Source organism: Mesitornis unicolor, unplaced genomic scaffold (assembly GCF_000695765.1).
Source record: "Mesitornis unicolor isolate BGI_N332 unplaced genomic scaffold, ASM69576v1 scaffold11403, whole genome shotgun sequence".
Taxonomy (NCBI): Eukaryota; Metazoa; Chordata; class Aves; order Mesitornithiformes; family Mesitornithidae; genus Mesitornis; species Mesitornis unicolor.
Window position 1 is genome coordinate 3,838 of NW_010176723.1, and position 27,346 is coordinate 31,183.

At 38.2% G+C, this 27,346-nt stretch overlaps 1 protein-coding gene across 1 annotated transcript in view; it reads left to right on the forward strand.

Moving 5' to 3' along the window:
- Positions 1–3,810: 3,810 nt before the first annotated feature.
- Positions 3,811–27,346, forward strand: part of LOC104538566 (metalloendopeptidase homolog PEX-like) — a gene marked incomplete at its 5' end in the record, with an annotated part of 30,448 nt that continues 6,912 nt past the window's right edge. Inside the window, 6 exons of the mRNA XM_010181811.1 lie at positions 3,811–3,930; positions 5,622–5,725; positions 12,954–13,012; positions 20,681–20,735; positions 23,954–24,021; positions 25,328–25,458. Of these exons, the coding sequence (XP_010180113.1) occupies positions 3,811–3,930; positions 5,622–5,725; positions 12,954–13,012; positions 20,681–20,735; positions 23,954–24,021; positions 25,328–25,458 (537 nt within the window). The remainder of the gene's footprint in view (positions 3,931–5,621; positions 5,726–12,953; positions 13,013–20,680; positions 20,736–23,953; positions 24,022–25,327; positions 25,459–27,346) is intronic.

Consider the following 27,346-nt stretch of genomic DNA (forward strand, 5'->3'; position numbering starts at 1 on the left):
CCTCTCACGGTTTTTGCTTTGGCTGTAGGAAATAGTCCCCTGCCCCAGGAGCCACTTGTTCTTTGCTGTTGATGTCAGGGAAGATATCGGTGTGTCACAGCCTTCTGGCCTGCCACCCACGCTTCCTGCCCTAAGTGTCTGCATGAGCTATATGGGCCTAGATCTCATCAGGGGCTGGAGTCAGATTGTTGTGGGCAGCCCTTCAAAAAGAGAGATGCACTTCACCCTTCCAGTCAAGCAAGCCTAATCCTCTTTTCCTCCCATACCAGTATGTGCTACACAGTGGAGCATAAGGTGGCCCTGGGCCACTAGCTCAGTAGGGTTTTAGGGGAGCATGGCACACCTCTAAATTTTTGGCCGCAACATACATACCATTAGGACTAATTTGAGACTCAATCCTCTTCTGGGAGAAGCTGTATAATGAGATGTGGATCACATATGACAACCTTGTACCAGTTTGCTCTCCATCAGCTCTTGCTCTAGAAGTTCTCAAAAAGGCTCCTAAAGGATGTTGTTCATTTTATGTTTCAGATGATCCAGAAGCTTTGTAATGGTGTTTAAGCATGTACCTACATTTTCTAATAACAAATTAACTTGGTGGTGTAGTAAAAAATGTGTACCTACATAACTGGTGGAACATTTAAGAAGGCGCTGGACTTACAGTGGTATTAAGGTCTACACAGTGCTAGTAATGTCTACCTTAGAGTTCATTACAGAGTATATAGTTGCCTGTGTGTTTTGCTCAGAGTTCTGAAACACATACTGTGGCAAAAACTTGTAAGTAGCAAATGCAATAAAATAACATTTTTCCCTTATAAATATATCTCTTACAAAATAGAGATGGCTTTAGCCATTGATAAAATGTCACAGTACGAGGAGCAGCATTACTTTTTGAGTTTACTTTCAAAAAAACTCTTTAAGACAAACTCTGTTATTTACTGAGGTTTTATGTAGGCTTTATAACAAAATATATCAGTAGTACCTGACTCTTTTTTCCTCATAAATGGAAATCTTAAGCTCAAAGACACACACACCAATTGTCAAAGACACAAAGCAAGAGTATATGTGACCTGACAAGTGACCTCAGCTGTCCTGAGGTAATCTGGTTGGGAGAACTCTTCCCGTCTTCCTTTTCTAATGCAGCAGGGCCATGACAAGACTAAAGGATTTAAGTGTCACTAAAATAGAAAATTAATGTTAAATACTAATTATATGATTATCTATGACATTATAAGATTATGTATTATATTTAGGTCAACCTATGCCAGACCTGTTATTGAGGAGCCCAGAGGAATCATCCTCACCCTTTGAGATGTTTGGTTAAGGTGTGGGGCCAAACCCATGTATCTGAGGGCAGCAAAGAAGTGCTGCCAGATCTAGGCAGGCTTCACAGTCCTCTACATTTACAGCCAGCAAGGCGTGAATTTATTTGCTTTTATTTGGAAGACAGTCTAGAAATTGAGCATTTTTAAAGGATACAATGTAGCTCAAAGCCAGAAACATTCTTTTATATGCCAAGACACAATCAACAATTTTTGATCGTCATTATGCTGACTAAATCATTTGTGAAATGGCAATGTACTGACACAGTTAATTCTTACTTTTTCTTTAAAAGCCACTGTTGATTTTTTGCAAGTTAAACTATAAATTATTTTTAAGGGGGTTATTCTTCATCATATAAATTATCTTTTAAACTAAATCTGTTTAATTAAAATGCTAAGGGGCTCAATTAAGTAGCTTCAACACAGAGGCTACTGTAAGTAATACAGATGATTACCCTGGAACACGTGCAGAACATATGAGATTCACTGAACTTGTTTAAGCACCTAACTTAGTAAAAACTGAAATTGATGAGTTTTATTCTTTGCTTTCTCAAGACTAGTATAACAAGTAGGATTTAAACATTTGAATTGGAAAACAGAAATTTTCCAGATCCTTGCAAAATTCAGTCAGCTGGACCTGATAACATCACCAGGAATAAAAATAGACTCCCATGATTATATACAAACTTGCAGATGAATTGGACTCCCTCCCCATATTATGTACTTCTTCGCCCCAAGCATTTCAAAATATCTTGAAAGGCTGCTCTATCTTCTGGAAAACTGAGAAAACATTCTGTTGAGGGTTAATTTGGCTCATTTCATATTTCCTGTTCAGCATTTGTCTTCCATTGTTTTCTTAATCACTTGGGATATTTGCATGACAATGGGATCTTTCTTCCTTAAGAGTTCATCTGCTCCTGCTGCTAATTTCCTACCTGAAGTTGTAATCTTCCATTTGTGACATCTTAATTATCTCAACTGCAATTAATTGTGATGCCACAAATGGAAGATTATGACTTTGGGTTGGAAATGAGATGGAGAAGTTGAAGGAGTTTGAAGAAACAAAGAGGTTTTTCTTCTTGAAAAATAAAAGAGGAGACAAAACAATTTTGGTTGAAACGAGGCAGTCCTCCATCAGCTTCCTTCTTACAGTCATGGAATAGACATTTCTAATTTTTGGTGCTACAGGAGGCCCAGCTGTATTGAGAGACTGGAGGGGGGAGAAGGGAGTGAGGGTTTCATTGTGAAGGAAGGAGAATCTTCCCCTGCACAGCCACCCGATGCAGCAAGAGGGAAATGGAAGTTGGTGGACCCTAAAGAGGTCTGGGCTGCATTCACAGAAAGAAGACTTCGGGGTTGCTGTGGCTGCAGTTGGTTTAAAGGCCAGTCCATTTATTGCACTTCATATCTTGCAATATTCATTTGAATTTAGACGTTTGAATTTGAAGAACAAATTTCTAGAAGAGTGTTTTTTGAGGGATAGAGGGAATTCAAGAGACTTAAGGAGACATTACATTCATAATCTTAAAAAAATACAAAGTGAAAGCTTTGTGCTACCCTAGTCTGTCATGGCTTTTATTTAGTCTGTGGACTTGTCTTATTTCATTTCGTCATATGTCGCCTTATCCTTTTATATCCTTCTGGTTTTCTTCTGGAAGCACGTTGTTTCCATAGAGATTCTGGGTGGCAGGATGGCCTGCTGGTGTTTCTGTGAGGACATTACTAAGGCCATTTACATACTTACGCCATGGTTTACAAAGTGGGAATACTCATCAAGAGCTACTAGCACGTAACACCAGAGCATTTATACAGAGTGCGCATAAACACTGGGACCAAGTAATGAGTGAAAGAGGAAAACAATAGAAGTCAAAGAAAAGTGAAGTGTCTTCTTTTAGCACCTTTACTGATGTTACAAAAAGATTAAAAACTGCAAAGTAGAGGGATGAAAGTGGAGAGCAAAACAAAGGATAGCCATGTGGTTTTAGGAGAGTACAGTGTCCTTCAGAAAAGTTTGCACCCCTCCTCAGGTGCAAATGGAAGTGACCCTCAGTGGAAACAGGACACACTGCCATTGCTGACACCCAGGTTCATATCTCTGTATCTAATCTATTTTAACAGTTGGATGTGTACCAGCTACTGTGTCATAGCAAAACAGGTCATTTCCAGTTGTCTTTCAGAAAACATTGTAAAAACAGGCATTTGACCATCTGATTAACGCAAAAACCAGTGGGAAATACGAGCTGTTAATATTTTGCACTCAAACACATTGCCGTAAGCCTGCAAAAGCTCTGCAGGTGACAACAGACCCACTGTGATAATCTGACAACAGAACCCGGACCCTCCACGTTGTGATGCGAAGCTCATAGCAGTACCAAGTTTACCTGGTAGGCGAGTTGGTTTGAAGTTTAATTAGGATGCCTTCAGGGAGGCATAGTAATACAAAGCAGAAAAAGAATTGGGAAAAGGAGTTCAATATGCTGAGAAATAGTTGTATCTGCCAACACTTTTTTCCTTTTTTCCTTTTTCAAAGGCAAAAGCAGTTATGGCAAAAGTGGGTTACCCTCAGTTTATAATGAATGACACATATATTAACGAAGACATCAAAACAGTAAGTGTCAGACTTGCAGCTTTCTTCTTTTACATATTACAGCCATTCTTTGCTCTGTTTCTCTGCTGTCTAAAATCAAAGCTCTTCTTTTGTTTGGCACACATATGGAGTTCTGCTTGCCTGGTTATTTTTAGATATTAAATTAAGTATGCTAGCTCTCATGTTGTCAATGCTGGTGTGTCTAAGTGAGATGACCACAAGGCCTGCTGGGAGTAAAATGTGCCTGGGTGCAAAGAACCTTCCTGCTGTTAAGCATTATAAAGGTTAAACATGCACTGACATAAATTTTGCATTTAGATGTAAAAATGAAACAAACAAAAAAAAGTATTTCTCCTCAAAATAATGGACTTCAGAAATACTAACGCATTTTTCATCAAAATATCACAATTTATGATGCCCTATATAGGCTTTCCCCTTCTATCCAGGTTGTAAATTTTAGTCATGATTGTTGCTTATAATCATGCTTAGAGGTCTTAGTGATAGTATAGGCCTGGTTAGACAGAGGCCTGGTTAGCTGTAGATAGTGCTGGTTGCTGAACAAGGATACTCTGGGGGGACTCCCTCCTGACCCAGTATCTGTTCAGCCTAACTAAGGCAGGAATGAAGATGATGAATTATATATATATTTTTTTAAAAAATTATTTATATTTTCCATTTTCCAAAGGGGTAACTGTGGCATGCATGTGATGAATCGTATTACTGAAAGTCACAGGCAAAGTAGAATTGCAAGTTCAATCCTGAACTGGTAACATACAAGAGTGATAGTCTTCTTTGCCACAGAACATGGAAGAACACAAAAAAGAGGTATAATTTATTGAGAATACTTAGAAGAATTAACTCTATCAGCCTAGTCCTTGCTCCTGGAGAGTAGGGCAAGATGGTGCTGTGAAAGACAGTGTAATGAGATGAAGGATGTAACCAACTTTGTCACTCAGCACATGGAATTATTTGCCCAGATAATTCATAGCGTCTAGTGAAGAACACTTGTTAATCATGGTTGCAAAATCATATCTTGCATCTGAAGTGCAACTTCCTCACAAGTCCTAGGATTACTTGAAACTGGTGACAGGGATACAAACTGGGTTTATAAACTATTAATATCCCTTTTTCTTGCATGTTTAGTGGTGTGTGGTGGTGGGGGGAGGTGGACAGGAAGCAGGGTCGCTATTAGATTGTGGAAGCATGGAGCCCTGTGTCTGTAAACACTTAATGTGTGAACCACTAAAAAAGCAATGGCAGAACTCTCAGAGGGCACAGAGTATGAAGAATTTGTAATAAAATACAAAAAGAACTGAAAAAAGGGGCTTTGTTTCATTTTTTGAAGGTAGTTTAAAAATGCACTTTAAAAAATAAAAGTAGACCTATTTCCTTCTGAAAAAGAGGCTGTCTTAATAACAGCCATAGAAATGTGCAGTTTACAATTCATCATTGGGTACTTCTGATTTCCTCAGCTCCTCTCTGCACAGAGAAGAGCTTTTCTAATGTCCCTTGTGTAGATCTGTTCAGCCACTGCTTTTTAACAAAGCTCACAAAATATTTATTCTTCCTACCAAACGTGAAAATTTTACTTCCTTTCATAATGGCTAAAAAAATAGGTTATTATCTTGTTAAAAAGAAAAGTTCTTATTGTTTTATGTCAGCTTTTGTTTCCTTGGACATGCTTTTAAAATGTCTCTGCTTTATCTATACAGCTGAAGTTTACAGAAAGTGATTATTTTGGCAATGTGTTGCAAACTCGCAAATATGCAGCCCAATCTGATTTCTACTGGCTTAGAAAAGAAGTTCCAAAAACAGAGTGAGTAGACAAAAGGCAAATTTACATAATCTTCTAACAATATTTTCATTTACATTATTTGATTTATGCAATTTATGTTTTAATAGAATTATATACTCAGCAATGTATTATGATACAAAAAGCCTATGGGCAAACCCCCTAGTTATTCAAAAACTCCTGTGAATTGATTTTTTGGGTGAGTCCTAGGGAGGTATCCCTGTTTTGCTGCACATGCTTTCAGCTTAATCTTTAAATTTAATATAAAAAGGGGTAATTGGATCTCAATTAAAAATGGATTATGTCTCTTGGTCACAGTAAGAATTTGGAATGGTACAGCAGGGATTTATGAAATACATTTTCTAAGAATTGAACCATTAGTAAGAGATAACATTATTAATAGTAATAGCAATCAGCGTTGTAAGTTACCTGCTGTTGATAGCAATGATATGGAATAAGACATAATTTAATTTACATATGTTATTTTTATTTATTTGTAAACCTGAGAGTGCAGATTGTGTCACATACTGTTATCAAATACATGAGAGAATCAGTCTCTTTTCTTACTGGTGGGTAATCAAATCCTTAAAATGCAAATTAAAATCTAAACAGAACTTAATTAGTGTAATCATACTACTTAAAAATGACTCCTCCTACACAGAGACTTTTAAATTGGTGTTGCTTCTTAGCTCCTGTGGTGGTGTTTCCTTAGGGATCCAGAAATTGCTACCAAAACTGAACTGCACCTGGTTCCAGGTGTGGCTCTGTGTCGTCCCCGAGGCAGGTAGATTATGTGACTCTATGTTCTCTTCAGACCAACAGTTTCCATGAGAGCAATGAAATAACACTTGCCTCTCTATAGCAATGGTGATCTTTCCTTCTCATGAGCTCGTGAGCAGTGTTGTGGCACCTCTAATGCAGACCATGTAGATTCTTGGCATGATGGGAAATCTCCCCAGTAAGAAAATTAATTGCAAGTAATCCCTGACTGTACACCTCAAAGGCTGTAATCTGAGAACTGTCACATCAAGTGGGTATGCCTAAAAAAATGAAGGTTTTACCTGGTTGCCCACTACAAGATTGAATACTTTCTCATGCTTGTCTTTACTGTCTTATTTCAAGGACTACTTAACAGCAGCTCCCTTGTCACCTTTGTCTTGCTTTACTTGTCATCCCATGGAGCACATACTGTCCTGGGGAAACCCAATTTGACTTTCGATCTGTTTCTGTTGTCAGCACAGCTATATGCTCTGCCTTCTGTGGGGCTGGGAGTAAACCTCAGCTGAGCCCTCGGTTGTAGTTATTCCTTCTGGGAGAACGTAGAATCATAGAATCACAGGATGGTTTAGGTTGGAAGGGACCATCTGGTCCAACCCCTCTGTCATGGACAGGGACACCTCCCAATAGACCAGGCTACTCAAAGCCCCATCCAACCTGGCCTTGAACACTTCCAGGGAGGGGACATCTGTAACTTCTCTGGGCAACCTGTTCCAGCATCTCACTACTCCCAAAGTAAAGAATTTCTTCTTAATGTCTAATCTAAATTTAATCTCTTTCAGTTTGAAACCACTACCGCTTGTCCTATCACTTCATGCCCTTGTTAAAAGTCCCTCCCCAGCTTTCCTGTAGGCCCCCTTCAGCTACTGGAAGGCTGCCTGGAGCCCTCTCTTCTCCAGACTGAACAGCCCCGACTCTCTCAGCCTGTCTTCAGAGGAGAGGTGCTCCAGCCCTTTTATCATCTTCATGGCCCTCCTTTGGACTCGCTCCAACAGCTCCATGCCCTTCTTATGTTGGGGCTCCAAACAACTGAATTCAGTAATTATTCTGCCTTTGCACCTGCTCAGCAATATAGAAGGGCTCTGAAAGTAATGCCCTTTACACTGTCCACTTTTGCTGTGTTATCTGAGGGGTACCAAGGCTCAGAGAGTCCTTACCACCTCCAGTAATTTTTAAAAAATTTATTATAATAAACCAATTACTTCCACCCACCAGTCTGAGACATGTTAAATCTGTCCTTAAAAATATCAGTCCTTGTCATGTTTTAACTATCGGACTCTATTGCTGTCTGATGCTTTTATTTCTTTTTTTTCTTTCTCTTTTATTTTTCTTTTTTCTGTCTTTGGGTTGGTTTTCTTTTAAGCTTTTGTATTTCATAGAACTCCACAGATCTTTGGACTACACTGAAGCCTGCTGCTGTGCTAATAGAGAATTACCCTTGGGTTTTGTTTATGTTTGCTTCATTTCTTCTTTTCCCTCATTCAGTAGCTTTTAGCATAGCATTTTTATTTAGAGACAGAGAATGCATCACTCAGAGCATGGATGGGGGGGCATACCTGGCCCAGCTGCTACCAAGAAGAAGCTGTGACAATGCATCAGGATACTGGACCTGCCTGCTCTGCTGGTCCTGGGGCCAAGCTTCCCCATGGGCACTGAAGCTATGGGAGGTGCAACTTGTTCTCCTCAACACCTGCTTTGGTTGTCAGCTTGCTATCCTAATAGCTGTCATCTTCACAACTGGCTCTATCAAACAAGGGCAAAAGTGCTCAGGTATCAGGAGAGAGATGTACGAAAGGGATACCTGAGGAATATGATGTATGAAACAGCACAGGTTGGAGCTAGAGAGCTGCATGGAGGAGGCAAGGCTGGGAAAGGGAGCATAAGAGGAAGGGTACCAGGCATGAAGACAATTATAATAATCCAGGTTAGACAAGTGTAGGGCAGAGGGAGGTGAAAGACAGGGCATGAGGAAGTGATGGCCTTGTGAAAGGGAGAGATTAAGGAGAATGAAGGTTTTAGGGGCATCTGCTTATCCATCCATGGAGCCATATATATTCATACATAAAAATATGCATACACATGTGTGTGTATATGTGTATGTATATATAAACACAGACCCACACCTTTTAAACAGTGATTGAATCCATACCTCTTAACAATTATCTCATACTTGCAAATAGCAGGGGATTGGAGGACTTCTTGAGTATACCACTTCATTATTATTAATCTTTCTCCTTTGAAGTCTTCTTGAAGAATCTTCTTTAAGATTTTTAGACCTGGCCAAATCTTTCTTCATGTTTCACTGAACTTTCAGTGCTGGAGATGTAGGCATCTAGTAGCCATATAAGTGGACACGGAGGAAGTATACTGTGAGAAAATTCCTGGGTCTTCTCCAGGACCTATTCCAGTTTCTAGTCCACATATTATCATTTGTAAGCCCTGGCTCTTGGTTCGCAGCAGGAGAGGGCAGCTCTGAGAGTTACTGAGGCTAATGCCATTAGGAACAGTGCAAAAGCTCCTGCAAAAAAGGGAAAAGCAACGATGAAGGACCCTGGGCAGGCTGTTGTCTTTTGGAGAGATGCTGTTGGAGAGCTGGGTGAACCTGCCCTTGAGAGGAGAAGCTAGAAAGGAGCCTCCTGGAGCCTTTTTCTGGTCTTTGAACCTCATTTTAAGCAGTGGTGTGGCACTGAAGGCTAGGCCCAGCATTACCCTGACAGTTTCTTGCCCAGCCCCAGGGGAGACAGCTGGCAGCCTGGCCTGGGAGGCTAATCTTCTGTTTCTACATGGGAAAATGTATGAAAAAGACTTACAATGAGAAGAGGAAATACGTTTTTGAAAGTCACCTTGAAGATTGCCTCCCCTTCAGAAGTTTTTCTTTATAGTCCTTCTTGGGAAGAGATTTTCCAGATTCCAGCTTTATTAGCAACTTTGTGCAGCCTTTCACTTCTAACCAGCTAAAGTGTGTTATACATTCATAAGTTCATTTTGTTTACTTATATGATTTTTTAAAAAAAATTCTTATCTGGGACACTGAACACCAAATTCTGCTCCACCAGAATGATTTCTTCTAACTCAAAAAGTTGAGAGAACAAATTGCAAATTCATTTTGTGCTTTACAGAGAGTTAAATAAGTTAATAAGCTTTTCCCTGAACTGTAGATGTTCCCAGTCACCCCTCTTCGTGACTGGCAATGTAGGACATTACTTTTAACTCAGAAAGGAAGATATTACTGAGAAAATTGTAGCAGGTTTTGACTGATGCAGTAGTTGATAGCTAATGTTACAGGACATCATTCAAAGCTGTCCCTTTTTCACATGCTAATAGCAAGTGGAAACAGTGTAAACAATTCTAGATTTTTTAAAAAAATTAGTCTGTAATTAGAAAGAGCTTAGAGTTTGTTGTGCCTGTCCTTTTTCTATCCTTCTGCTAATAGATCAAATGCACTGAAATTGTAACCAGACTTAGAACAAATGCCCAGGCAACCTGACTTCAAACAAGATTGAGAGCACTATTTCTAAATTTGCTTCACCTTAAAATTTAACAGTGACAGCTATTTATTACAGACCTTCATATAGTAATTTGATGTATTATTAGTTAAGGTCTGTCACTGAAGGTTCAGTCATTTCAAGGAGCTCACTGAAAGAGGATGACAGATGAGAAGTGAAGTTGTTCTGCTAGTCTAAATGGAAGCAGTTTCAGTTATTTCTGCTCTTTTGTGGAAAATGCTTTCTGAAATCTTTCTGAGAGTGGCTCAGAATGATACAATAAAATGCTGGAGTGTAAATATGCTCCTTGTTGAGTGTCTAAATGTCAAATATGAAATTCAGCAGTATACTCTGCTTGTCACTAGAGAACTCTTGTTCTTCCTGACTCCTCCATACAGCTGCTAAGTCTCAACTTCCTAGCTGCTTAAAAACATAAAAAACTTCATATGGGTCATTCTTGAGGCCTTGTTATGAAAGAGCAACTTGGAAAGAACTTATTTCAGTTTTCCAGTGAGAAAATGGAGGCTGCTATCAGTCTTTGGCTCATACTAAGCTCAGGAAACAGGATGGGCTCTGCTATTGCAGTGGCAGATCGTGGAGAAAGAAGCAGTCTCAGGATGGGGATGTTGTGATGAGCAACTAGTCTGCAAGCCATGAGTCTATGAGTTCACAGGTATGACAACATGGCCAGCAGTGGTGTAATGTTCTCCCTTGGTAGCTGCAGATCAAATGGCAACAGCATTTGCAGGTGCTCTTGGGGAGATTGAGGTGCTCCTGTGGTGACAAGTATGCACATCACTGGTTAGCTCCGCACCAAATAAAAACAGGTGCAAACTTGCACCATTAGAGAGGTGCTGCTTGTCAGTGTCTTCACTCTTTAACCACTGCTTGTGGTGGTTCCTATCTTGAACCTGAGGCTGCAGCAGCAAAGAGGGTGGGGAGAAGAGCAAAGCACATTAGTCTGTTCTGAAGTATATTTTGTCTGTCTCAGGCCCTTGATCCTGTGACTGGAAATGAGAGGCCCTGTAAGACACTTGTTCTAAAAAGGATTTGCAAAAAGGAGGGATATGTTGTCTCAGAAGTCTTGTTCATGCTTGAAAGTTGCTGTTCAAGAGAACAGCAATGCTGTTATAAGTAGAACAAGCCGACAGGGCAAAATGGAAGTCACAATGCAATGTGTTTTTGTTCAAACTTATAGTAAAATCTAAATTAAAGTGTTGAGTATTTCAGATGGGTGTCTTTCAGATGGGTTGTCTCCATGTCAAAAAAGGGATAGAGTCCTCCAGAGCTGCTGCTAAGCCTTGAGAGCAGGTCCCACTGCACAAGTGTCTGGCTTGCATCCTTCAAAACAGTTCACTTGATATCTGTTGAACAAACATGAAATGGAAATGTAGTTAATTAAGGCCCCTAGCTTTTTCTGTATCTCCTCACCATAAGGATTTTTTCTTCAATTTTCCATTATGTCATTACATTACCTCTAACATTTAATCTCTTTATTACAGAGAAAACAGAAAACACCAGAAAACAACCTACCCCTGCTCCTCCCCTTCAGAATCTCAGAGTAAACAAACCAGGGAGAGTTATCTGTGGCAATTAGAGCCTATAATGGGATGGATGGTTAAGATATTTACATGGCATTACCCTTTGCTTTCATTGGTTAGTTTTTCTAGTTGCTGCATTGTAAAATAAGCTGCCCGGCTTTGAAGATGAAAGGAGCAGATAAACTTATTGATAAAAGACAGAATGCTGCCATTCTCAAACTCTCCCTCTGTTGCACGGTTTACTTGAGGACATCAGTTGCCAGAAAAACAGACAGAATCTGCAGATAACTCGTCCATTTGATGGTGCTATTTTAAAGCACGTACACAGACGTGTACGTGAATGTCACTAACATCAAACATTTTCCGTGTTCTGATAGATGTTCATTTGTCTAACTCTTTCTTTTGCAACCACCATCCCTTCTCTTTGAAAGAAATTTTCCAAAGCAATTATACTGCATTCATTTGGCTTTACAGAACTTCCAAGTAATGCATTGCTAAAGACATCAGGCTGTTTGTGCATTGACTAGAGTTGCTTCTAATTTATTATGATAGAATGTATTCTATTTATTACTTCTTTTCTTTTATCTCAGTTCTTCCTTATAAATTCATAAAGTTAAATCTTGGGCTCACTGAACTCAGTTTCATCTGACGGTATTTGGATCTTGCTGGAGCCAGCTGACATTTTCCACTGGTGAAACCACTGTCAATATAGAAGAGATTAGGCTAAGGAAATTTATAAAACCTATTTGTTATTTGAATCTAGCTTTTTCTCTCCAGTATGTATGTGAAACCACTCTATGCAAAGAAATGCTAATATTCCTTTTAAAATTTGTTTTGCCTTGCAAGAGGTCCATTTGTTCACGAGCACACTGGTAGCCATGTTCATTGTGTAGGGTACAGAACATAAAGCTGTTTATTTTGAATTTAGGTTCCCAGAAAGCACCAGCCCATGTTGCTGGCATCATGCTAATTGTTCAAGCAGTTGTTCAGCAAAGCATCTGAAGCCACTTCAGTCAGTTCAAAATGCTCTCCTCTAATTTCAAGAGGGAGATTCTCCACACGTGGTTGAAAGATATATAAGAGAGTTTTCACAGCTGCTACCAGTGTTGCAGCCTCTGTTGGGTGAACATCAGTTCACCAGCATGGCAGACCTCACAAGCACAACAGTCACTGAGAAATAAAACAGATTAGGTAATAGAAAGCTTTAACAGTCACTCCTGTCGATTCAATGAGTGTATGAACTTAAAATAAAGTAATTAAATAATAGATTTCAATGTTCTAGAAAGTCTAGGTAGCATGTGTTGAAATGGAGAAATACTCAAATTTTAATGTATCTTAGGTCTTTCACATTTTTGCTTCCTTTCACTGAGTTAACTTTTAATCTTTGCTCATTTTATTCATAAAGATGTGTAGTGTACTGATCTCTGATTTCTTTTGCTCTTACTACAGGTGGTTTACAAGCCCAACTACTGTCAATGCTTTTTATAGTGCATCTACCAACCAGATCAGTGAGTATCTGACTTCTGAGCCTCCTTACAAAGTACCTGTTTGAGAAATACCACAAGGAGTGGTATCTGTAGTTAACTTAAAAATTCTTGCCTATGTAGTTTGATGAAATTTTCTTGTATGCACAGCATAACTTGTCTTTTGCTAATTTTAGCTACTGATTGTTTTTAGAAAGCATAAAACCTGGTTAGGAAGTATCTGAGGTAAAAGAGCTGAGTTTTTCGAAGAGTTTGGTTATTGGTACCCACTTGCTTTAATGTGACTTTGCATACAACATTTCTAAATGGCTTTAAAGGTCTATACCAGTATTTCTGCAGATAAGAGTGTTATCTTAACCCTGACACTTTGCTTCTTTTAGCTTTGCAAATTAAATCAGCCATTCTTGTTCTGTGCCATCAATGTCTGGATGGTGGCTGCTATAACTTCTACAATCTCAGTCCCCAAGGCTGGATGTGTCAAAAATCACTGAGTGACTCCTTTTACTCTGAATCTCTTTTGGTGGCACAGAAAACTATTTTTTGAAAGGCACAAAATTAATGTATTACACTGAAGATGTTACAGCAGAGGACTGGCAATCCAGGTCTGCTGTTATCTGTTCCTACCGATTTCTGTAAACGGTATTTGCCTTCAAACGATATTTGTCTTCAAACTCAAATTCTTTTATATCTAAGTAAGCCCATTTGTATAATAAGTGAGAAAAATAAGCAGTTCTTCCGACTAAAATTCTAGGCCTAGACCGCTCTGCCTTAATTAGAGGGCTGCCATCATGAAGCAGCCACATCTTTGTTGATCGTCCGAGGGAGCACTTGAGCCAGACTTCCCTGAGCTGATCACAGCCGAGGTACACATGAAGCATGACAGCTTCCTTCTTCTGCTGAAATAAGCACCAGCCACCACTGCTGCTTCAGATGTATTGTGTGAATGGAGGGGAAGCTTGGTCAATGCGAAATGAGAACTGTTGCTGTTATGTCTTCTTTAATACCAGGCCCTTTCAAGTTCCAGCACTGATCAGCTCTCTCACCCTCTCTGCCATGGCACATTAGAGAAAGCTATAATGAGAGGCTGGAGTCACTGAAGTCAAATTTCACACTTGCTGCATCTAACAGTGCCATGAAGGAGGGAGCTGTCAAATGTAACCAATCAGTCGTGGGTGCTGAGGCAATTGTATTTTCTATCGTAACTGCTGACCTTCTTGTACTGCTGGCATCTGACCTTGAAGTTTGGACAGTGCAGCTCACTGTCCTTTTAGGACTGTTCTTAAGAGGAGAAGGATTTAGGTGAAGGAAACCCTCTCCTACCTGAGACAGAGGTAAAAATGTAATCATGCCCTAAAAATGATGTGCAACAGGAGGGAAGATTCAAAGAAAGGCACAGTACAAATGATCTTCCACTGCTGGCTGGTGTGATTTGCAGGGGAAAAGGCCACGAGAGTTGTGAGAAGAACATGCTCAGGTCTGAAGCTGCTAATAAACGTTTGTCACATTGCACCTGATTTCCCATTAATGCTGCTAGGAAAGAACTGCAGCATGGGAGACTGAAGTATGCAAGACAGTGCACACTTTTATTGCGTGATGTATCTCCTGGGCAAATCTCACGCTCAGCAGCTATTATCTTACTGCTTTGCAGCTATGTTTTCAGTAATAGTCCACAGAAAGTTCTGTAGGGGCAGTTGATATGCTACAAAAACTGTGGCCTTTTTAAAGGCCCAGTTAAACAACAGATAGTTCTACTAAAGAGAGTCTTTTGAGAATAAGAAATAAGCATGACCTCTAGCATGTTAAATGTAAAACACACATCACAAGCATACAAACTATATATAGCAAGTATATAGCAAGCCAACAAAGACTTTGAGGACAAACTTTCTAAGAACTAATAGTAAAACCTTTTTACAAATATGCTGTAAGAGTCTCTGAGGCATAAAAATAATATAATTTTTTGCATTGGAAGAGTATGGAAAGATCTTATCCTGGACCTTTTTCTAATGGGAAGTAAGCCTCAGGAATTGTTTCAAATTTAGCATCAATAGAATGTACTGTGGAAGAAATTCAGAAAATGAAATGTGACAAATATAAGGACCAGAAAATATTCTCTCAGGTATTTTCCAAAGAACTTAGACAAGAAATTGCCAAACAACCAGCTGTGATGTATTGTTCATCATTTATAGTGGCCTTAGCACAGAAAGAATAGTTATGGCAAGTATTAAATCCTTTCTTTCAAAAGAGAATCCAGAGGGATCTGCACAAAAAGTCATTCTAGCCCCTATATAAAGGAAACTGGTTGTGACCACAACATGAATGAATAAGAGAGAATGAATAAGCATGTGATACGATGGGGAAGAGTCAATGTGACTTGGTTTTTACTTTTCTTTTAGGAAAAAAAATAATGCTTTCTTAGTCTATTTGAGTTTTTAGAAAAGTCTTGATGAGGTTCTTTCCCAATGCTATTAACTGGAAGTTGTCATGGGACAAGAAAGAAGGTCCTTTCATACATAAATGAATAAATAAATTATTAGATATAAGAAAAGGTGGTAAGAAAAAATTATTTTCAAAATAGTTGGAAGGGTGTGTTATGAGGATCTGTGCTGGTCTCTGTATAAACAGATGATCTGAAAGAGAGAACAAAAACATTTTCTGAACAAAACAGATATAAAATCAGTCCAGGAGGAGAGGTCCCTCTGCTATTGATTGCTTGGAGGTAGAAAGATACAATAGTAGAATTAAATCACAGATAGGTGTCTAAAAACTACACATCTACTACTGGACCTCACTGCTGGAAGTAAGAGAATGAACCAGATAGGCTTTTCATCTGCTTGAGTGCCCCTGCATTTCAGTGAGCAAACCAGATTTTAGTGTGTTCAAGGCCCATCTATTTTTGCTCTTGGTAAATGAGTTTACTAAGAAGGAAAATTTGAGAAATTTGAAATTTAAAGTGCATAATAGAATTTGTTTCTGGAAAGCAGCTTCCATGTTAACTGGAAGATAATTGTTCCAGAGATCATTCTAAAAATTAAGACCATTCAGTTTGGAAATGGAAATGTACTGTGTGATGTTATCAACATAACCACAGCAGTTTTAACTTGATGAAGACTTTGTGAAAGGGTTTTGAGAAAAAGCAACATCAGTGCCTTGAACCTTGGGTTCTGAAAAGGAGCTATCTTCAGGTACCTGCAGAAGTGGAAGAGAACTTGGAGGTCGTGATCACTTTTGAACTTTAGGGAGATGCTTTTGCTTTCTGTGCTCAGAACAGAGAGGTCTCTGACATGCTCCTGATGGAAGAATTACAAATTCTTCTCTCTGTAGTCTTTATCACTGACATAAGCATTAAACAGGAAATCACTGTGATCTCCGTACAAGTCAATGCAATCTTCATACAAGGGCAAGCTGTTAGTTTTTTTTAACTTGACACCTCGACTACTCGGTGGCTTGAAAGAAAAGGTCTTTCTTCACTAAAAGTGAAAATTAAGAGAGAGTAGAAGCCAGACAATTTTAAAAATTATTAGATTTGGGAGATACAGCAAAACTTGCATATGCAGTAGATTGTAACAAATTTTGTTTTGCAAACTTTGCTGTGCACTTCAGTGCAAACACCCTTATGTTTGCTATTGCTTAATTTCATTTGCACTACCAAACTATTAGTAACTTGCATGACCAACAATTCTGCTAATATCTCCAAAGGAGAAATTAGTAGATTTACCAAGGTAAGGTATGCTGCAAAGAGCAGAGTTAAAAAAAAAAAAGGTTCATATAATTTTTCTTATTTTTGTACAAGTTTACTCCTGTTGTTCTCTTTACATGAGTTCTATTTATTTATTTCCTCTTTTTCCATAATTCAAAGTATCTTAGATTAACAACTATGCATGTTTATAATGGTTGTTAATAATTTTTCAATCCTAGTTTGGAACATTTTCCAATTTTCTTTGCATCTGCTCGTAAATTTCCGTTCAAATATAGGTGTTTAACTAGGACAAGAGGTACATGTCATTGCCTTTGGATTCTAAGAAGTATCTAAGTACACTTGATTTAATCTAAGCAACATGAATACTATCTTTTTAATTATCACTGTTGAAACACAAAAACACTTTCCAAACTGCTCTATTTTAATGAGCTCTAAAACAGTCAACAAATATGTGCTGAAAATAGATACAAATGATGATCAAAGTATGCTAGCATATTTCTGTTGAAGAAAATGTTATATTTCATTACAGCACTAAATACTGGCCCTTGGATATGTTAAGGATAGAAGGGAACTGCTCATTAGACATTTGAAGTATTAAAGTTTCTTTCCAAGTGTAAATATGTATGCCTTTAGAATACATCAAAAACGTAATGTTTGTGGGTTGTGAACAGTAATGAATGGGAGATTTACAGTGAACTGAGACAAATATAAGCAACACACTCATAAGGTGTAAGCTTGAATAGATGTATTAGATCATTTACTACTGTTGATATTATCCCTGTAAGCTTATACACAGTTCCCTTCTAAGTCATTTTTGCTTTTACTGCCATTCTCTAGTGAAAGTCAAGAAACCTCTTCAGAGAGCAGCTTCACTATGCATTACAGGAAGAAGATATAATCTGAAATAGAATTTTAAAATTACGTTCAAATTAGCATCCATTGAGAAAACTACAGATGACAGCTTTTATTAGCAAATAAGGATAATCTTTCTAGAAAGTGGCATGCAGATAAAGACGCTGGCACCTTGCTGGTGCTGCGAGTTGCAAGGGTGAAGTCTTATCTTGTCAGGAGCCAGGGAAGTGCTAGCAAAGAGCACATGGTGCTGTGTCTGAGACAGGATGAGGGTGCTGTGTGTAGGGGCACTTTCTCTTTCCTTAAGAACTAGACTAATTACAAGGTTATTGATGAAGTAGTTTCAAGTGCACCATTAGTTTCCAGGAGGTTAATGAACATAGCAGATTTGGACTGAACACTTTCTGAGCCCTGTTATTAAGTAAGCTTTAAGTGTTCTTAAATGAGCCCTCATTTTCAATTTTCTCTATTTACCAATGACCAGTATTCTCTTTCCTTTAATTACAGCCACAGGTGCATGATCCTTACATCCATTCTTTACATCTTCTTCCTAAAATTTTTATCTGTAAATGTATAATTTTTTTTTCTTTGTTCTTCTTTTTCCCTCTCCCCCTGGAGAATTTGTTTTTTTTCCTTTAGAAAACAAAGATTCAAGTTTCTTGTGAAAACAGATGTTTCCACATTTTTCCTAGTCCCTTAGCACACAGTATTCCTTGGCCCCTCATGTTTCCCCACTGAGGTTGGGAAATGTTGGGTTCTCTCTTTTTCATGAGCAGCAAAGAGTCTCTTGTCAGTTAAAGCAGAAACTGAGCCAAGAATTGAACCAAAGGCTGCTGAGTCCTCTGCTTTAAGACCATCACTTCTCTTTATCTGTTAATGAATTTATTCACTACTCCCTGGAAAGTTAAGCTTTGTGTTCATGCATAGCATGGAACAATTACTGTGCCTTACACAATTTATATTTTGTATCCTTACACAATTTATGTTTTCTATCTTCTTTGTCCACAGGATAAAACTTGAAATTAAGTGTAGGACTCAGGTCTATGTTATGGCAGAGTTTGATTCTAATCACCTACATATAGGTGATCAAACCTATCTGAGATGTTCTAAAACATCCAATATGTTTCCTTATGTCTGGTGTATCTGAGAGAGGACTTGCAGAGGACCCTTGTCCATCAAGACTGGCAGCTAGAGCCCAAACAGGGCATGCAAAGTCATCTCAAAAGGCACTGGAAAGTGATTCCATTGTCCAAACAAGAGTTTGTAGAACCATTTTAAACAAATGTATCCTGCCTTTTGTGCTGCTTTCAGATAACTAACCAACACCTAGTTATCTTCATGTTTAATTCCTTATTCAGTACCCTTTATTTACTGACGGCAGATAGTTTCCTGCTTGTATGCCTCTAAAACCCTACATCTGAATTCATTCAATGATACTTGAAAAACAAGTTACAGCTTTTAAACTCATCTGAGAATTGCCTGTACAGCAATCGGCAGAGTACCTTGTATATCACACAATTTAGCACAGCTGTCTCCTATATCCACTGTTTACTTACTGGATTTACTAGCATGTCTGAAATAGCTTTAAACAAACCAACTAATAATTGGAAACTGTAAATACACTGACTTGGAATGAGGCTTTACTAGATCTTATCTTGCTTAGTTAAAAATATCATACAATATAACTGAATAATGCAGTTGAACTATAGAATTTTAATTCATATTTAGTTCTGAACTCCAAATTTCCTCATGATTTGGTGAGTCATCTCATGTGTTTTTAGTTTACTTCGTCCATTATTAGTCTGCATCATTTCAGTGAACTATCAGATATCCCTCTTCTGGGGCTGTATGGAGGGAGAAAGCATGAAAAGATGCACTACAGGGTAAATTTATGGTGAAGTGTTAGCTTAAAGTACATTCTCAGTGCCTGTATCCATTCCTTAAGATGTGAAACCCTCTGAAGTCTGGCTGACTTACTCCTCCAGATCAGTACTTTTCTTGCTTGAACTCCAGTGGCATATAAATAATCCCATTAATATTTATTGCTTCTACAGCCTACTATGAGCTGAGTTTTGTTACTAATTCTTTTAGGTACAATATGTCAAGCAAGCAAAAAACAGTCTTCACAAGGGAATTGCCTAAACTGGGGGATCCAAAACAGCATAAAATAAGAAACTGTCAGATGATCTATCTCCTGTTATAATTTCAAGGAGATTCTTGGTCTAGGATGTTGTCACCCTTGTTCCCTCCAAGGATGATCTGGTTGATGCTTCCCTGAGGGAGGCATTGTATGCAGAGGGATGCCCTGTGTTGCCAACTCTGAACCTATTCCTTGTACTGTTGCAATAGTGAACAAACACCTTCCTTAATTTAGTGCTACTAAACTCTGGAGAAGAGGACAATTCTGTTTTACTACTTGCCCAAGAATCACTTTCAAAATTAGATATATTAAAAAGGAAAAAAAAAATCTTATTGTGGGTAATACATTTCAGTTCCCTGAGTTTTTCTTAAATGTGTTACTACATTCTAGTGGTTTCTGACTCTCCTTTGTCCTGAAAATATTTCCTAATCTTCCTTTAGTGGAATTAAACTACAAAGGTGTTTCACACAGCTGCCAAGAAGCAGAAGCCACTCCTTCAACAAGCTGTATGCTCAGGCATGTCTGACTTAAAATGGATCCTGACTTTGAGTAAAATAATTATCAAGTATGGATTCAGGATTGAAGCTTCCTCCAGTTCATTCACATGACTTGTTCAGTGAAAACTTTATCTCAGGCCTTAACTCACATATGATAGTGTTTCAGTCATGTCCTATGAAGATTATGATATTTCTTAGATGGATGATCCTAAGTGAAAGTTTGCACTTAGTTTACTGTAAATATTGTATATTACCTCTAGCTGGCTCACAAACAAGTGTTAAATTGACTATGCAAGTCTATACCTGGACAAAATAATTGCAGCTTCTTACAAGGTGTTGACAGCCTCTTTGTGTGGTGACAGGCAGAGGGGATTGTGCGATCCCTGTGCGTGACTCGTGGGGTGACTGTGCTCCCTTGGTTCATACCATCTTCAGTATGGGTCTCATGGCTGTTCTTCAGCTGTATTGAATTGGGGACCTCACTGTCACTGTTTTTGCTACTGCAGGATTCCCAGCAGGAGAACTGCAAAAGCCTTTCTTTTGGGGAACAGAGTATCCTAGGTAAGTACTGCACACCAGGGAACCTCTTACACCCAGAAATGGGAACTAACAGGGAAAGGTATTGGAAATACATACAGGCAGAGAAGAAAGCATCAAGAAGATGGCTGCACTTCTGAAGGACACCAACAGGCAGTACACAGAATATTGCGTTGTCCTTCTGTAGGGAAAGGTTGGCCCTTGTGTTGTGTATTCTTCCCTGCAGCATTCTGCTTTTACTATTGAGAAACCAGACTTTGAAAACTGCTGCTTTGTGCGGTAACTTTTCTTACCCTTAGGAGCTGTATGTGTTGCTGTTGTCTTAAACTGATGACTGGTTTCTCACAGGAATTGCTAATTAAGTGCACCTGAGTGGAAGTGTTTCAATGCTATAGCATGCAGATGCAGCAGTGTGCTCATGGCAGGTATTAAAAGGAATTGTAAATCAGGTAACTAACGCTTCCTGAACAGAAGTGAATACCCTGAGAAACCATTTACTATCAGTTTATTGTTCACTTTCTGTTAATATCTAAGATTAACAGTGGGCTTTTGCCTGTACCAGTTGAGATGCATGAAAATATCTCAATGTGCATAAGTGATTGCCTGAGCAGGCCCATGTGCTACTGTAGCTGAGGAAGAGTAATTATAGGTCACATATATTTAATTTTGAAAAATCACTGCTGTTGTGCAGTTCAATAACTTTCTATTTTAGGACAGGATAAGACCATGAAAAGTTTCTGACAGCAGTTTCTGAATGTTATTTTGCAGTTATATAAAGCCAGTTACTGGTGAAACCTATCCTCAATAAATCTTTGTTTAAAAAAATTCAAAATTTTTAAACATTTTGGATTTGCCATCCTCCAATCTGAGTCTGTCTTTGTAAACAGGTAATTTGGCAATATATGTAGAGAGATACATTCAATTTAGGAACGAATGAATTTGCATTCAAAGAGAATTCTTATGAGCCAGGTGACTTTCTAAGTGGTAATTGAGGATAGAAGAAAGTTCTTTCTTTTAGGGTGAACTTATTGTGTGCTGTGGTTATTTCAGACCTGTTTTCAGCTTTGCTTTCTGAAGAGATTTCTCTGTACCCTGACCTTCTGCCATAGCGATAAAATTGTTGTTCTTTCAAAGAATTATACTTTGCTCATTTCTCTTCTTTAAAGGTTACCTTAGCTAAATTGGTTTTGCTTGAGTACGTATCAAAATGAAATTTAGTAAACAAATGTAGCTGTTTTATATCAGACAACAGATTGCTTTTGTCCTTGAAATATTCTGGATCTGTTTTCTGTCTGCTTAAAAGAAACAGTACATGGCACTGGAACATAAAAATCATCAAAAAGTCATCAGCACTTGCTAGAATTCTGATTTAGCAAATATTTAACATTCAGTGGAGTTTTAGTGTCCAGTTCCAGCATAACCACTACAAATCAGCCGCATCTATTTATATAAAGTGAAGCTAAGTTATTGTTATACATCTCAGTACATGAAAGAGAATACCATTCAGTTCCCATCTTTCATAGTTATGAGTCTTCAATGCCAGATATATTGAAATAAAGACTTCAAACTAACTGAGTTGGTAGCTTCCTTACAGTCCTCTGAGCATTCCCAGTCCTAGAAACTTCCCCTCTAATATGGTACCTGTTAGGCTGCACCTAGTCCCCTCCATCTCTGTCCAGCTGTGGCCCAGAAGTGAAGAGCATGAACAGCGATTGGAGCATTTCTGGCAAAAATGTTGAGCTGGAAAAAAGGCTGAAGGGGGCTCACGGAAGCAAAGGCCTAAAATTCATCCCAAACTTCACCCCATCTTTTGGATCTGAGGAAAGCCCTAGGAATGCCTGGGCACCAAACTGTTCTTTGTCCCTGCTACCTGTGGTGACTGAGAACCTTAGAGGAAAAAGAAAATGTATTTAGTACTAGGGCTTGTTGGTTATTCTTGACCTCTTTACATATTTTGTGCCATTCTTTTTATACTTCTCCAGCTGCAAAGGATTCTGTATAACCACTTTACTTCGGATGTGGAAAACATGTCTAATATACTACATTTAGTATGGATAATTATCACTGTGTGCTACACAAGATACAAATTTGTCACACAAAAGGATGATATTTCTGTTGCTGAAATGTATAATTTTAACCAGCATTTTTAGTGAAGATTTGCAATAGTACTTGGGGAAAGAAAAACCCAAAACAATAGAGAAGATTTTATCACATGCAAATTACCTTTCAGGAAAGAAAAAAAAACAAAATGAAGAATTGTCATGGGAGCAGGGGGAATTAAATGATATAATATTTTTTGAGCATGACTGAGATGAGCAATTAGTGTGCTATGGATCATTAGGTCCAGTAATAACATCTTACTTCAAAACCCTCTGCCTTTCTCCTATTTCAATACAATGTGTTAGAAATACTATAAGCTATGTTGAAGTATGGCATCTCAATAACTGAAATAATTAAAATTACAAAGAACAACTTAACAAAGGAAAGATACATTTAGTAGACCACTTTCCCCCATGGTATCCAGCATTTAATATGAAAAAGCCCTAGATCTTTCCATCTTTCATCCCTGTTTCTCCCAGATGCATGTTTATTTGGATATAACAAGGAAAGTATAATTAATTGTCGACCAGGAATATAAAATATTTCTATTTTATCTCTCTGGTTCATTACATCTGACTGTAGATCATGTCCTATTCCTGGGCAGGTGCAAGGGAATTGTACAACCTTTTTTCAGAAGTGAAGGGAGAGCTGTTTAATGTTTTGCAAACTGGAGTCAGTAATTTGCAAGTCTGTTGCATACCAGTGAAGAATGATTGGAGCTGGCATTACAGAAGCCCATTGCAGCCTTTGATCTATCTTTTTTATTACACTGCTAAAAGAATAATTTCACCTACAACTTTGTCCTGTTCTCAGAATATATACAATGCAGTCAGCTGATGAAGACATTTTGGAGCTCATGTGATGCTAATAAGGGATTTGATTAGAAAAGCAAACCACCATAATGCTCTTTATAGTTTTCTATTAAAGGTTGTTTCTAAACAAAGAGTTTAACATTCCGACTTTCAAAAACTTTAAGGCAAAATTGTAGGTATGATTGCAGGTATGATTTTTTATCCCATTCCTCCCCTCCTTCCCCTTAATCCCCCCCATTAAAATAAATAATAATATTTCCTGAGGTCCTCTGTCTTTTAATGTTCATGCATGTGGACACTTTCTGAGGAAACTACTTCTGTGTGTTACAGGTCATTAAGCTATGGTGCCATAGGAGTAATTGTTGGCCATGAGTTTACTCATGGATTTGATAGCAATGGTGAGTATTTGTCCATATGTTCATAACTTCTTTTTTTACAGAGTTGACAGATTAGAAAGATGACTTGCATGTAAAGAAGCTTTAGATTTTTATCATATTGTTTTTTAAAAATGGTGAATTATGTGGGAAAAAAAATGAAGTTGATTTTTTTTTTTAATTTACATACAATCTTGCTTGTCTGAACCACATTTTGTTTGCTAAGGAGTACCAGCTGCAGATTCAGAAAGTCCCGGTTGGGAGAGTGAGTGATTGATAAAAATGCTTTCCAAGAAAACTTTTCATTTTATGTATTTGAGTGGATAGTTTGATTTGATAAACATGGCTTCTGGAGCTGACCTCCATTTGAGCATAGCCTGGTTAAGAGACCCTGCTACAGAGGATATAACAGATTATGAATACCAGCTGTTTTTTCCAACTTTCAGTGTAGTGTGGAGGGCCTGGTCTTAGTCTTCAGTGCTGACCCAATGTTCTGTGATTTGATTTTTTGTTATGACTGCAGGAAAGAGAGGTAGGGAGCAGCCAGTAGGCATGATACCAAGTACTGAAGATGTTTTCTTTCATCTTTTTATTTCTTTGTTGTTGTTGTTGGTTTTTTTTTTCCCTGTGTGTTGTCTTGTTCAAGGTGACAAATTCCCTAAAGATGTATTTATTTCTGTATTTGGAAGGTAAGAGCCTTCAACAAATCTTAAGTTCCTCTCTGACTGACTGGGGACATGCTGGAGATTAGATACTCTCCTACAAACGAGATGGAGCAGGGACCTAAGGCTGAATTTTCCATGAGCCATTGTTGTAACCATCAGCCTGGGGAATGGGATGTACGCTTCCATGAATAGGGTTCAAAAATTCTGGTTTTGCTCCAAGGCAAAAAATGGAAACTTCAGAAGTTTCCATGAAATTGATTTTTTTTTTTTTCTGGTCAAGTGTATAATTAATTAAGAATAAATTAGTCATCATCAAGTTTGCAGAATCAAAGACATATGGGCTGAAGATGAAAAATACTCACAATTATACTTACAAGAAAGCTCATATCCCTTTTTCACTATGTAATTATAAAATTTACTACAGAACTCATTAGTCATTACTATTTCTTCTGAACGTGAAAATCATGACAATAAATAGAATACCAGCTTTTCACCACTGACTTGAGTGGGGTCAAGATTTTGCTCACTGATGTTATCCATTTTGTACACACACTTGCATGAGTACATTCACCTCTCATTTCTGTGCCGGTGATAGATTCCAAAACTGGAAAAGTATGATGTTTTCTCCTACAAAAACATTTGTTTTCATTCTTTCTTTTTTTAAGGTCGGAAATACGACAAAAATGGAAATCTAGACCCTTGGTGGACAACTGACTCTGAAGAAAAATTTAAAGAGAAAACAAAATGTATGATTAATCAATACAGCAATTACTACTGGAAGAAAGCTGGCTTACATGTATGTAGCACACCAGTGGTTGAAAGTAGTGGTGCATTAGAAGTTTTGGGGTTGTTTTTTTTTAAGTTATCTTTTTATAAATCCCAACATATTGGAGTATTAGGCTAGCAATTTCATTTCTCACAACAAATCATTTTTTGAAGTGAATAATTGTGATAAAAATTGTCTGTCAGATTTGATTAGTCCAGTCAAATACCACTTCCCACAGCCTGGTGACAGGGTTAAACCACTTCTCCCCATCACATTGTATTGGAAACAGAGAAAAAGGACTAAGCCACTCAGCAGGGCTGGTCTAATTACTGTGAGCACGTTAAATGCCTTCTGAAGATGAGGTCTGTAATGAAAACTGAGCAGCCACTCTTTTTAAAAAGAAGAATATAATAGCAAGTTTTATAGATTCTTTTACCAATTCCGCACGTTATTTATTACAGCTATAAAATGGATGCTTAAACCCTACTTTATTTCAGATTCAGCTCTTGCTATTTCTTCCACATGTGCACATAGACCCAATTTGTATCTCAAATGAAGGGAGTATGATAGCAGTACTCACAGAAAAGTCTTGAGAAAGGAAGTGCAAGGAAATGATTTCTGTTTCATTATGTAAGTGTACATAATGAAAGATAAATCCTAGACTTTAGGAAATCAATAGCTAAAATTCCAGTAATATCAGCTGGGACATTATTTTAATCTTAATTTTCAGGATAAAACACATACCCTACCCCCTACTCAATTCTACCACCTCTACTTACATATTAGAATGAGAAATACAATTATATCTTTGGCTTTTAAGAACAGAGAGGTCACACTGAATGCTTAGCAATAATTTTAACACTTTCCCCAGGCTGTTTTTATTAGTCTCAGAGATAGCAAGGCCATATTGTAGTCCAGTCTGAAATCAAGCAACTCAGTCTTGAAGTACTTCATATAAGCTAATTTACAAATAAAAATTCTCAGGCTCATTCCTGAATATCTGTAGGACAAAAACTGTCAGTGCAAAAATCCCACTTCAAGAAGGTCATTAAAACCTTCCCCAAGGATGTGACTGAGCCTTTTCCATGTTCCTGGCGTTGACTTGGCCATCCTCTTTATCTTCTACAGCATCTCTTGATATTTGGTAGATTTGAATTTCCCCTCTAGTTTAGCTATTGCCTTTGAAGTCTGTGGATGGGCTTAGTAGAGAGATCCTGTTACCCACAGCCTTGTCATCTGCAAGGTTTTTTCTCCTATTTCCATGGGATAACCTAAAGCACTTTTTAGATGGTAGAAGAATAATTTAGATATTTTCTGCCATATTTTATAGCTTCTGTATGGAGAGCTATGCATGCAAAGAGCTTCTTTTTTTGCCTGTCATTTACATCAGTATTTCTATATTCTGCAGATTTTTTACTCCTGTATGAATATTTTACATCGATCAATAAACCTATTTACTCTTCTTCTTTCTCATTTGATTTACAATAAAATATCTCCAGAAAATAAGTGTAATGAAAGAAAACGTGGATATAGAAATAGCTTCAGAGTGCAGTAATCACATCCAGTCATCTGATCAAATAAAGGGCTTATCATGGTTCCTGAGCCCTGTCATGAACTGTCTGCATGCCATAGTCTCAGATACCTGACCCAGAGCTGCCCGAGATCAATGGAAGGACTTCTTCCACTTATTAAAATGACCTATGACCCAAGTGCCACTGCTAGGTTACTCTAATCTTATGCTCTAAACCAGTCTACTTCACAAGTCCACTGCAAGAGAAATGTATGAGCAGATAGACCAGGAAAAAAGGCAGCTGGTATGTCTGCATGTTCGCTGGTATCCCAGCACCGTTTTTCCTAAAAGCCTCTCTTCCACTCCATCTCCAGCCTCCTGAGGGGAGGGAGGGCTGGCAGGAAAGGG